This window comes from Nilaparvata lugens, chromosome 12, assembly GCF_014356525.2.
Source record: "Nilaparvata lugens isolate BPH chromosome 12, ASM1435652v1, whole genome shotgun sequence".
In the NCBI taxonomy this organism is placed as follows: domain Eukaryota; kingdom Metazoa; phylum Arthropoda; class Insecta; order Hemiptera; family Delphacidae; genus Nilaparvata; species Nilaparvata lugens.
In genome coordinates this window covers 21423738-21437895 of record NC_052515.1, presented here as the reverse complement: position 1 = coordinate 21437895, position 14158 = coordinate 21423738, and the positions used below count along the sequence as shown (strand labels likewise).

The window sequence follows — 14158 nt, the reverse complement described above, 5'->3', positions numbered from 1 at the left end:
GATATTTATTAGCTCTATGGGGGCGTATCTTGGATTATGTTCTATCAATGTTCGGTTATGCTGTGTTGAGTTCTGATGAGTGTTCTATGTTCATATTTCAGTTTGTGCCTAGTTTTGATTTGTTTTTCGCATGCTCAACTTGTGTTAAATCAGAATGAATTGTGTTAGGCTTTATTTTACCGAGTTGCTGTATTTCATGTCGAGTTGCATGTTCTTGTGTTCGTTTGTTTTGTGTTGAATTATATTTTCTTTTACGATATTAAGTTGTAATGATTGAACTCGGTATTATGCACAGCTTCCACCACCAAAAATGCTCTTCCCCTTTTATGATAGATCTGAAGGTTTTCAGAACATGTTGCAATGACTTGTTTGTTTTGCTGTTGCAGACAAATCGTGCAACTGTTGCTGACACACGAGGCGTCGACGAACATCGCCGATGTGAAGGGCTCGTCCCCCCTCCACCTGGCCGCCTGGTCCGGCAATGTCGATATCGTCAGGTTATTGCTCAACCATGGGCCCTCAGTGCCCAATGTCAACCTGACGGTAAGTCAACACTCTCATCAATATATTTTATTTCTTGAATTTTCGTAACAGGGATCCTCTATGCTCAATGTCAATCTGCTGGTCAGTTTCCACTTTATCAATAATTTTTATTCAAACTACTCTTTTTATTTACTTTTTTCATTACGGATGAAGCGGTATTAAGTCTGAAGCCTTCATGAACTTTTTGCTTGTGCGTGAGCGTGAGTAATGAAATTCTCATACTCTTCTCTGAAGTAATCATCGTTCTCTCACAGTTGGCCATTTTATTATAGTTGACTGACTTGAACACACACGTATAGTCTTTGTAGGAGTATTATTATAATATAAGATCAAAATTTATTGTTGATTGTCAAGTGTTACAAATTACATGGTTCTCAGTTGTAAAATAACTACTATGCAAATACCGTAAATAAATAACTATGACAGTAACTTTGTATTGAAAGAAATGCATTATCTTTCTTTTTTCAGTGATCGAATAATGTTATATTAATGATAAATAATTCAATCACAGTGTTTACTCTTCTACACAGTTCAGTTTTATTGAATTAAGCTGAGTTTAACATAATTCTTTAATTTGGTTTCAATGTATTTAGAATAAGTCTGTTTTTCTTTTGTGGTTTCACATTCTTAAGATTCTTAACATTTTAGTTCCAAAATAACTCAATATTTTGAAGTGTCTAGTGTAATAATTCAAATTCAATCTGTTTTCTGATCCATATTAGTCCTACATTTATATATTTTTATTTCGACTGAAATAGAAGTGAAAACATCCGGTAACTTACTTTTGGTACATTTCCATGAAAATTAGGGGAAGGGCATGTTGAACTTTCCTCCATAATTCACATGATTTGTGGCTCATAAGTTATAATATAGGCCTAAATATATGCTGCTATTATTAAATGTTCATGAAACATTTTCAAGGCAATGTTTTATTAGTTATTTGTGCAACTAGTGCGCAAAGTGAGAGTTTGCTGCACCGAAAGAAACGTTTACGCCCGAGCCGTAGGCGAGTGCAGCAGAGGAACTTTGCGCACGTATTTCACATTAAATATTTTTCCTACAGTTACCATTGAATATGAAAAGTGGGTAATTATGGGTAAAATTCCCTGAAATCCATCAAATGTTTTTCTGTGTAATTTTATTATTAATAAAAACCTTAATTTATTTAAAATTGAATAATGTAGTAGTAAATGAATGAAGCCGGCTGTGTGTTGAATGTGGCGGCTGTCAACTGCTGTCATCCACTGCCTTAATATTATGACACACGTGCACCACAACACTATACCACCACAGTCAGTGCAGTTACCAACTTAATTTTGATTTTGCTGCCCTGGTGCTCCATATAACCTACTAACTATTTTGTGTTGCCATGTTGCAAATCTGGAGTGCAGAAAAAAATTTTCCCGCACTAGAGCGGAAAAGTGATTCTTTGCGTTATGAAATCAGTGCAGGAATGGCCACTTTTCAAGGTAACTGTAGGAAAAAAATATTCCCAAACATATTCCAGTAAAAAAAGAGCTTACCTGAACTAACAAATAATAATATATTCTCAAGTTTTGTGATTTTTTTGACTTGGAGTAACAGTTATGACTACCTCATAATCACCGTAACCTTTGTGATGAATCTTTTAAATAGACCTCATGAGAAGAGAGAAAAATTGTGATTAACCTGCTTAAAATGAAAGAATTTGCTAAAGGAGTAGTTAGCGACCGAGCGATAAAGCTTCCTTATCAGTAACTGTACATTAGATAAGAGTACCGTTCTGTACTGAATATTTTTTAAAAATTATTTAATAGAATTATAATTGTTCTGCAAATAAAGCACGAACCATGTTTGAATTGCTCATTGAATTTTGAGGTTACACTTTGTTTACTATTGATCAGATGTTTTAAAGCAGCACAAACACAGCTGACTGATTCAACGTATTTTAAAATGTCATGCCAGATTCATGCAAGCTATAATTTCATTTCTAAAAAAGTAAAAAACTATCAATAAAGGACCAAGAATTTCGAATAAAAAATAAAATGTATGTATTATTGTTGAAATTATTTATTATTTAAAAAATTATATTATAATGTCAAGTATTATTGTAACTAACTAGGTCATAGCATGAACATTATATTATTGATAAAACGGCAGAAATTAATTATAACAGTCTCAAACATAATAAAAATTGTATAAGAATATTAATTTATTAACTATTACTTCAACTGAACCACATGGTGATTAAATCTCTTTGGCAAGCCTAAGCCAATCATAGTGCATAGAAATAGCACCAAAAAGGTGATCGTTTGAAAGCAACACATGTTAATCTATTATCAGACAACAAACCTGCCTTATCATATACACTAGCACATGTACATTGTATGAGAGGAACTATGTCTAGAAGATTAAGCAATTTTAAGAATTATATAAATTGAATTATTATTGTAATTAAAGGAATTATATTCTATTGCTTGCCACTGACGTCACGTCTACGTCACAATCGTTCTACCAATGGCAAATTTTTATGCAAATTTATTACACCGAGATTCTCAGAAGAAAGGTTCTAGCCAAGAAGCTTAGAGAAAAGACAGCACTTCCCTTTTGAAATCCTCACCGTTCAGATCTCGTTATAGTTACCAAGACCTATTTGTAAGATTTTCGTTCGATTTTATATGTTCTATTTGTGAGCCAATATTTTAGGCTAATCTATTTGTTATTTGTAAATCTATTTTCATCAATCGATAAATTAAAAGTTTAAAGTTGAATCATCCCTTAATTAATTTGGTGAAGGAGATATTTAAATTTAAATTCCCCACGTGCCGAGACCGAAGCCTGGATTGCTGCCGACCAAACGATTTTGATCTAAAGAAGAAAACCACGACCGCCAAGGAATTTCACGTGAGTTATAAGTTTAAAGGGGCCCCAATCTACGCTTCGAAAGTATTTCAGTGCAAAAAAATATAAAATTTTCTTCGTTAAATTATTGGCCACGCCGACAAGCGCTTATTAGTTATTAAGAGCCTAGAATTTATAAGAACTTGTAGTTGATTAACTATCCTCCGCTGCCAGAACCACGACCCCGAACAATTTTAAAAAACATTTTTTTATTCATTTTTCACTATTTTTTCAAAACTGTTAACTTTTATCAATTGTAAAATTCTGTCGGATCATGCATGGTATCATGCAAGTACAAGAAAACTGCTAATCATTCTTGTTAATGTTAAACCACTTTCAATCTGTAAATCATATTCTGAATCTGCACTGTGAGATCATATATTTTATTACAATATATTTCAATTTTGTTAATTCGTTTTCTGAGTTCGATTATTTCTTAAGCCTGTCAATTATTGTGTCTGATACGTTCTATATCATCAAGAACCGATCGAATACGATCATTGAAATAATTGAATTAAGCTGGATATTGGAACAGGTCTAAGTGGATGTAGTGAGTGGGGTCAGATCGAGATATTTATTCTTTGTCCTTACCTGCTCATATATCAGCTTTTATCTGTTACCAACCTCGACTTAGGAGCGAATATATCAACAGTACAGCAGATGCAGCCAGAGATCATATAATTTCCTACAATAGAGCTTAAAACCCGACAAGACTCTGTTCTCGAAGTATATTCTGAACGATATTTGATCCAAGTACCGTATTTTAATCCTTCAGAACTTATTAGAGACGCAGTCCCGTAAATTATCTACATCGGGATTTTTGCTTGACCTGTATGATTTTGTATGCTCATTCTTCACAGGTAATAATTTTAAGGTATCCGTATTCAGTGTTTAGCGTCCGCTACACTACTTATAAAAATTTCATCACCATACAATCTGTCATAAGAAGAATCAAGGGTGAGCGAGCGTTTAGGCCTCCTGCGATTCCGACAATTGTATTGAATCTTGTAGTGAATCAATCAGTCTGGTGTACACTTAGCGTCCACGCACGCAGTTACAAAATTTATAACCTCAACACCGTTGATTTAGTACAAGATTCACTCTACATGTGTGAAGCCGTTAAAAAACGCTCCACACCTTCTAACCAGTTAACGACCTAGACTTCCCTAAGTTTTCTTTGTATCAAAGACCAAACACAATTTTAAGCTGGATATTGGAACAGGTCTAAGTGGATGTAGTGAGTGGGGTCAGATCGAGATATTTATTCTTTGTCCTTACCTGCTCATATATCAGCTTTTATCTGTTACCAACCTCGACTTAGGAGCGAATATATCAACAGTACAGCAGATGCAGCCAGAGATCATATAATTTCCTACAATAGAGCTTAAAACCCGACAAGACTCTGTTCTCGAAGTATATTCTGAACGATATTTGATCCAAGTACCGTATTTTAATCCTTCAGAACTTATTAGAGACGCAGTCCCGTAAATTATCTACATCGGGATTTTTGCTTGACCTGTATGATTTTGTATGCTCATTCTTCACAGGTAATAATTTTAAGGTATCCGTATTCAGTGTTTAGCGTCCGCTACACTACTTATAAAAATTTCATCACCATACAATCTGTCATAAGAAGAATCAAGGGTGAGCGAGCGTTTAGGCCTCCTGCGATTCCGACAATTGTATTGAATCTTGTAGTGAATCAATCAGTCTGGTGTACACTTAGCGTCCACGCACGCAGTTACAAAATTTATAACCTCAACACCGTTGATTTAGTACAAGATTCACTCTACATGTGTGAAGCCGTTAAAAAACGCTCCACACCTTCTAACCAGTTAACGACCTAGACTTCCCTAAGTTTTCTTTGTATCAAAGACCAAACACAATTCATACTCCTGGGCCATAAAAAGGGCAATTTGGCCAATATTCGTTAACTACTGTAGGGGTCAGGGTGAGGGCTAGCCCAGGGAGAGCTCTCCGAAGGGATGGGTAGTGAGCGTGTAATTGGTTTGCCTATTTATTCACTAACCTATAACAGTGATCATGACACAGAGTAGTAGTGCCAGTCGAGTGGAAACTTTTCTCCTGGTCTCGGTGGCTGCTCTAATGTTCTACTGTTCGTTGGGTGGGGGTCGAGTGTCATCTACAGGGTGTCCCCGTGATGGGTTGGTGGGAGCTAGAGGATGTTGGTTGGGGGTGGGTGGTTTTGTGTTCACTTCTTCTTCTCTGTTCTTCCTTCTCCTCCTCTCTCATTCTTCTCTGTTCTTCCTCCTCTTATTATTCTCTGTTCTCACTTCTCCTCCTCTCTTATTCTTCTCTGTTCTTCCTTCTCTTTCTCTCTGTTCTTCCTCTCTTATTCTTCTCTGTTCTCACTTCTCCTCCTCTCTTATTCTTCTCTGTTCTTCCTCTCTCATTCTTCGCTGTTCTTCCTTCTCTTCCTCTCTAATTCTTCTCTGTTTTCCATCTCTTTCTCTCTGTTCTTCCTCTCTTATTCTTTTCTGTTCTTCCTTCTCCTGTTCTCTGTTCTTCCTCTCTCATTCTTCTCTGTTCTTCCTTCTCCTCCTCTCCGTTCTTCCTCTCTCATTCTTTTCTGTTCTTCCTTCTCTTCCTCTCTTATTCTCCTGTGTTCTTCCTCTCTCATTCTTTTCTGTTCTTCCTTCTCTTCCTCTCTTATTCTTCTCTGTTTTCCATCTCTTTCTCTCTGTTCTTCCTCTCTTATTCTTCTCTGTTCTTCCTTCTCCTGTTCTCTGTTCTTCCTTCTCCTGTTCTCTGTTCTTCCTCTCTCATTCTTCTCTGTTCTTCCTTCTCTTTCTCTCTGTTCTTCCTCTCTCATTCTTCACTGTTCTTCCTTCTCCTCCTCTCTCATTCTTCTCTGTTCTTCCTTCTCTTTCTCTCTGTTCTTTCTCCCTTATTCTTCTCCAGTTCTTCCTTCTCTTTCTCTCAGTTCTTCCTCTCTCATTCTTTTCTGTTCTTCCTTCTCCTGTTCTCTGTTCTTCCTTCTCCTGTTCTCTGTTCTTCCTCTCTCATTCTTCTCTGTTCTTTCTTCTCTTCCTCTCTTATTCTTTTCTGTTCTTCCTACTCTTTCTCTCTGTTCTTCCTCTCTTATTATTCTCTGTTCTTCATTTCCCTCCTCCATGCCCTCCTCCTCCATGCCCTCCTCCTCCTCCTCCTCCTCCTCCTCCTCCTCCTCCTCCTCCTCCTCCTCCTCCTCCTCCTCCTCCTCCTCCTCCTCTTCCTCCTCCTCCTCCTCCTCCTTTTTCCATTCCTCTTCTCATATTTCTTCTATATCGTCCTTCTCCTCCTCCTGATCCTCCTCCTTCGCCTCTTCCTCCTCCTCCTGCTCCTCCTCCTTCCCCACATCTTCTATTAATTTCTCCTATTCCTCCCACTTCTGTTCCAGTATATTTCTTCCAGTTTTCCGTAACTTCTCAATTATTGTTTGCTTCCTCTTTCAAAACATTGTTTAACTTAATACACTGTACTGTCTATCTACTGTACTTCCTTATTCCTCCACCCTGCTTCCTCACCCTTAATTTCTGGTTGACTCCTTTCTATCCTTTTTTCATTTAATTGTTTATTTTTTCGTAATTTTGTCATGTGTTTTTAAGCCTTATCGTGCTGATAAATGTTGTCAATAATCCATTTTTAAATACTTTCATTGTGATAAGTAGTATGTGATCATTTTCTTTGTAAATTGATTGTATGGTGAGATATCTTTTATTATTTCTCCATAATTGGATGAATAAGACGTTGATATTATCAATACAAAATTCTTCCTCTTTGAAAACATTGTTAAATCTAATCTACTTTCTCTACTTCCCATCCACTTCAGTATTGTTCTCTCCTTCTTTCTCTCTCTTTTTTTGGCTGACATCTTCTTCCTCTCCTTCAACTCATTTTCTACTCTCTTCTCATACTTCTCCAAATCTTCCTCTGATTTGCACCTCTCCGTTCTTCTTCTCTTTTTAAATATTCTTCCGGTATTATTTATTAGCGTTCCTCTCTATTCCTCCTTCGCCTTACAATAATTATTCATTGTTGTTCTTTTTCTGTGCATTTTCTCTACCTCCTTGTTCGGCTTCGTCATCTTTCAATACTTATATTGCAATTTTAGACTTTTCATAGTGTTCTCCTGTTTCTTCTTCCTGCTTCTCGTCCTATTTTTGTCTCAACATTATAGCTCTTTCTCCTCCTTAGCTCTCTTATCAATTCTCCTCATTATTGTCCCTTATCTCTTCCGCATTCTCCATTATAAACTAATCAATACTCATCTCTTTCAATCCCCTGGTTCATATTATTTCTTCCTCATTCTCTCTTCCCTTCTTATTCTTCTGCCTCCTCCTTCAATTTTTCATTTATCATTCCTTTTTCTCGGGAGTGTCTTTCTCAGCAAATTTAGAAATTATATTATTGTAAATGCATAATTGTACAGATTTCACAGAAGCTATGTTTTCTTTTTTGTTTGTACTTGTTCACTTTGTTTACTGAGAATAAAATTTATTTTTTTCCACTTCCATCTCTTTTCTCTACTTTTCACTTTCATCTATTTTCTCTGCTTCTTAATCTCTCATTCCTTTTCCTCTTACATAATTTTCTCGGTTGCAAAAGTATCATGATGTCATATAGGCATCTAAAAGATACTTCTCCGGTTAAGCTCTTCATGGTCTGCTTCCAAGAAGGAGAAAGAGCATTTGTTGTAGTATGAAGAGGGTTAAAAGTTGGAGGAGTAGAAAATATAGGTATAGAAGATGGAGGTATAGAGAATGAAGGTATAGAAAATGGAGGTATAGATAATGAAGGTGTAGAAGATGGAGGTATAGAGAATGAAGGTATAGAAAATGGAGGTATAGATAATGAAGGTGTAGAAGATGGAGGTATAGAAAATGAAGATATAGAAGATGGAGGTATAGAAGATGGAGGTATAGAAATTGAAGGTGTAGAAGATGGAGGTATAGATAATGAAGATATAGAAGATGGAGGTATAGAAGATGGAGGTATAGAAAATGAAGGTGTAGAAGATGGAGGTATAGAAAATGAAGGTGTAGAAGATGGAGGTATAGAAAATGAAGGTGTAGAAGATGGAGGTATAGATAATGAAGGTGTAGAAGATGGAGGTATAGAAAATGAAGGTGTAGAAGATGGAGGTATAGAAAATGAAGGTATAGAAAATGAAGGTATAGAAGATGGAGGTATAGAAAATGAAGGTGTAGAAGATGGAGGTTTAGAAAATGAAGGTATAGAAAATGAAGGTATAGAAGATGGAGGTATAGATAATGAAGGTGTAGAAGATGGAGGTATAGAAAATGAAGGTATAGAAGATGGTGGTATAGATAATGAAGGAATAGGATATTTATAATTGGAAGGAGGAGTAAAATAAGAAGAAGGAGAAGGAGGCAGCAATGTTGGTGTCAGAGTTGTGATCCTGAAACTGAGGTTAGCTAAGTTAGAGTCAGCTGTTGTTAGCAGGATGGTATACAAATATCCAAAACCATCCCTAGATTGTTAAGTTAACCATCTCAGTTAGATTAACAAGTTATATTGATAGATATGTGTGTGCTGATGTGGAAGAACAGTCATGGATTTAGGAGACAGAAATGCTCTGTGGTGTGGAACTGAAATGGACACTGTCTCTAACACTGTTGCTGGTTGGTTGTGGTGAGTTTTGGAAGGTACCATATTTATGGAGGGGTTTAGCAAAGGGGTAATTTGAGGGTGTGTGTTGTATGTAGGGACGAAAGTGTGTTATTTATGTACTTATTTATTTATTTAATATATAAAAAATATAATAGTTGGAAAAGAAAAAAACGGGTAATTGCACAAAACGTCTTCTATTTCTTAATTCTCTCTCAAATAGGGAAGAGGGAATGATTAAAATTATAAGGGGGAGGAGGCTGATTGTTGGCTGAAGTGGTTTCAGTTGTGGGACATGTTTCAGGAGGTATTCTAAGGTTATTTTTATGAATAGAAGAAGAAGGAGAAGAAGAAGAAGAAGTTTTGTAGAATAATAATAATGCCTTGCTTTTAAATATGAGTAAAGCTCACTATTCTTTCTTATGTAGTTAGCTGAAAAAATCAAATGATTAGAAGCTGAATTCTAAATAAAAAGTCCAAACAATGTCATCATGCCAATTGTGCTGAAACTCCAAGTTCATGTACGATAATTATCATGTTGGAAGATATGTGACAATTCCGATAGCACACTCTTGTACCTTCTACTGAAGTTAATAAAAACAATATAACAACTTGTAGTACCCTTTATTTAAAACTTGAAAATATTTTAACTTATTATACCATATCAATGTTATTATTTAACATAATATTTTAAATATTTTCTACAAAAGATCTATAATGATACTACATGAAAGTATTGTGAAAGTATTTCTATGTGGTGAATTGTAGTGGGAAATGGGTATATTTTTAAGGGTGAGAGTCCAAGTGAAGAGGTGAAATTGGAAATGTCAGATAATTTGTGTTCTCTGACCCCTCCCTGTCTCCTGTCGTTGTTGTAGATGTTGTGTTTGCTGTTACTGTCATTCTTGAGGGTGAAAGTTTGGTGGTAGGAGGGGGGAGGGGACTCCTGTCATCTACACCGGTTCACTATACATCTCTCTCTATTTCCCAGATTGTCCCGAAAATTGGTGAGTTTTTGGGGTCTCGAACCCTGTTCACACTTCTTCCTTATTATCTCCCTCACATTATTGCGATGTATCTCAACATTCATGCACTCTCCATCACCTGTCAGCGTCAATCAATAGAATAATTGTATTCAATTTAAAAATATATTATGTTTCTAAATTTAATATCAAAATTGATAATTCTGGGAATAGAAATCAGTATAAGTTATACTGGAAATAAATTCCAGCATTTTCTGTGATTGATTCAGGTAAACGGTATCGTCCTTTTAATTTTTCCAGGTAGAAGGTATCGTCCTTTCAATTTTTCAAAAAGTTAGGTGGTTGTTATAATCCAAGTCTGAATTTGATGTTTTTCCCACTTGTTCCTTCTCCGGAAAACCTTCTTTTTGCAATTATAATGATCCAACTTTTTCACTGAACTGTAAAACTGTTTTTCCACTGAACTGTTGTTTCGACAGCATTACAAGTGGTAATTGAGAGAATATTTCTAATCAATTTATTAATTCAATCCATATAAATTCAAAATTTATAGTTTTAATGTTTATTATGGACTAAAATTTTATAAAAATTGTACACGTGAAATTCTTACCTTATCTTGGACTTTGTCACCTATAAATTTGGAAAAAATAGCACAAGGACTAGGCCTACCCTATTATTTTATCTGCCAATGTTATTACATTAGTGTCATTTGCATTGCAAATAAAATAAATAAATAAATAGTTGTTTACAAGATTTGCGGAACATATCTTACCCACTTACAATGAAACGAAGAAAGAAAAAGAAGTAAGAAATATGAATCTAAACTCTTAAACTCCCAATTTTATTCAAAACGTTTGTGACAGATAATAACTTCATGATTATTTATGAATTTTATGATGATAATATCATAAGTTTATGATTTAAATAAAACTTCATTATCCACCATTCGGTCTCCCCTTCCATACATGATCCTCTCCACCCTCTTGCTCTACGTTGCTCTCCCTTCACGGCTGATGATGTGTCCCTTGATTAATTCGAAAACTTTTCGGATGTCCAAAGCTGGTGACAGTTGATATACTGTAGTGATAATCATCATTATAGTCTGAACTGTTGTCACAGTCACTTTCTCTCCTCCCTCTTATCCCTCTCCTTCTTCTCAGTCCTCTTTTTCCTCTCCTTCTCCTCTTCATCTTCTTCTCCTCTTCGTCTACCCTCCTCTCTTTCCTATTCTCTTCTCAATCTAGTTGTTGTGTCCTCCCCAATTCTGCCATCCCCTCAATTATTGTGTGCACATTCAGCTTGCCGTAAACTTAATCAGTCAAATTGGGTGATTCTCTTCTTCCCTCCCACTTTAATACAATCGTTTGCTTGCAGTCTCTTCTCGCCAATTATAATGATTTCTGTTGGGTATACTGTTTTCAACTACAGTAGTTTTCTATTGTATTCTAATGATGTATGTTCTCTTTGTTGTGACTGTCCCCCTTAACTAGATTTATCTGCTCAAAATTTTTTTTCTGAAGTTGAAGTGTAACTAATGTTGTTTAATAATTGCTGTCTTCTTTCTTCAATTATTATTTTAAATTGCTCTTCTCTCTACTACAGCAGTTTTACATTCGATAACATTACAAATTTTACTGAGTGGATTAGAATATAAATAATTTGAAACCCATCTCTTGTCAGTTGAAATTGAGGAATTGGATGAAAACACTCATTGATAATATAATGGACCTTATAAACACATTTCGACTGGGTATCATAGTATCATCGTTGTAGCTGTTTATTTGTCTAATTTTGCACCATTTCTCATTTCTAATTAACGACCATTTTTCCAATTGTTTCTGTCTCTCAAATGAAATACACTTGTTATGATTTTAGTTTAAGAAACACACTATTACCAATACTTTCTTAATACAGTTGATTATTTAGATATAATATTTAGTATTTAGTATTGAGGCAATAAATGGATATAAGACCATGCATGAATCAATATAATAATATGTATTCAACACACTCGATTATTGCTTACACCATATTACATATTACAAATTTAGATGAGATTACACATAGTCCGAAAAAGGTTAATATATATGTCATAATTAAAATGTTATCATTATTAATAAAATATACTATTTTACCCAAATTTATTGACAGTTTTATAGACACAATCCATCTTTTCTTTATCACAATTATTTGAAAGTTTCATAAATTTAGTTCAGGAAAATGATTTATCACAACGTGATTATAATTTTATAGACACAATCCATCTTTTTTATCACAATTATTTGAAAGTTTCATAAATTTAGTTCAGGAAAATGATTTATCGCAATGTAATTATAATTTTATAGACACAATCTATCTTTTTTATCACAATTATTTGAAAGTTTCATAAATTTAGTTCAGGAAAATGATTTATCACAACGTAATTATAATTTTATAGACACAATCCATCTTTTTTATCACAAAATGATTTATCGCAATGTAATTATAATTTTATAGACACAATCCATCTTTTTTATCACAATTATTTGAAAGTTTCATAAATTTAGTTCAGGAAAATGATTTATCACAACTTAATTATAATCGCTTATTCATTGTGTTGGAATTTGAATGTTCCCTTCTGAAATGTTTATGCATAATGACAAGAAGGGTTTTATTGATGGGAGGGTATTTGGGGACCTGGTGAGGATAGGAAGACATAATTACAATGTATTTTGGCTTTCTATAACATGATTGACTGTTAATTCACATCCATTGGTTGGATTTGGTGTGATTGCCTCAAATCAAACCACTCACTCGAACTAATTAAGCTGCCAGCTCATTAGCACACCCAAATAATCACAACTCACCTTCTGATTGGTTGATTCCGGAATTCATCAGCCAATCACAAGCTCTTATTGGGTCATTGGCCTTCAGAGCCCACTCTTCTGGTTTCCCTAGTTAACCATAGGTTAGCTAACTCCACGTTAGGATTCATGGTTAGCTAATCTAGATGCCTGCCATCTATAGTTAACCACAGGTTAGTTAATTCCAGGTGGTGAGCTCTGGTTAGGTAATCTAGACGTTGGGTGTCCTCTGAAGCAACTCAGTGGTTTCTTAGTGACATCTACTGGATACTCAGTGATTTCTGTAGGATGTAATGATTCCCTCACTGATTTCCTGACGTTTGAGGGATCATCACAGGGCTCCTTGGTCCTCACTGATTCCTTTACACGTGCGAGGACCTCAATGAACATCTCTGAGGCACTCAGATGCCTCACCGCAACCGTAAATGAGGATTATTCCTAGCCGCCGTCAATGATGATCACGCTTATTGGCCTTCTTAGTGAGGTTCACTTAAAATTGTCAGAATTCCTTATAAATAACATCGATGCTTCTCATTCAACCAATGCTGACAGTTTGAGGTGTAGCAGATGTGATCAGACTAAGGCCCGGTTGCACAAAAGCCGGTTAAATTTTTAACCGTGATTAATTCTACAAGAACAAATCAGAGAAGCCGTCTTATAAAAAAGGCCTTCTCTGATTGGTTCTCGTGATATTAATCAAGGTTAAAATTTAACCGGGTTTTGTGCAACCGGCACAAATAGAGTTTGAGGTGTTCCTTGTTGAAATAATCTTGGATCAGGATTACAAACATGGTATCTTCATCTCAAGATTGTTTGCTTTCATTCACTCCTGTAGAATTGATTTTCTCACATGTAACCAATACCATATTATGATTTGCTTGACTACGTTTTTTCCCTATCTGTGATAAGATCTTATTTTTTTTGTTTAATGTACAAAACACTGTAATCATAATAAATAATTATGACCATGGAGGAAAAACTAGGCTGAACCTGTACCATTTCCCTTCCAAATTTTGATATAAAGTAAATGTTGGCCAATGTTGTCTTAAGCCGTGTCCACACTGAACAAATGTTCGACATACATGTTCGGCAAACATGTTTGTTGAGGAGCTCAGGGACAAACATTTTTAAAGTTTGAACAATCATTGTTTGTCAAACAAAAAATTACTGTTTTTCAAAACATTTTCAGTTTTGACAGTTGTAAAACATAAAACCTGTTCTTCCCACTTACAAATATTTTGTTTGGTGACGCGTCCACACTGGCCACGGGCAAACATT

At 35.2% G+C, this 14158-nt stretch overlaps 1 protein-coding gene across 1 annotated transcript in view; it reads left to right on the top strand.

Annotated features, from left to right (window-relative positions):
* Window positions 1-14158, top strand: part of LOC111056515 (ankyrin repeat and SAM domain-containing protein 1A) — a 128200-nt gene that overhangs the window by 9216 nt on the left and 104826 nt on the right. The window contains 1 exon segment of the mRNA XM_039439129.1: window positions 387-543. Within this exon segment, the coding sequence (XP_039295063.1) occupies window positions 387-543 (157 nt within the window).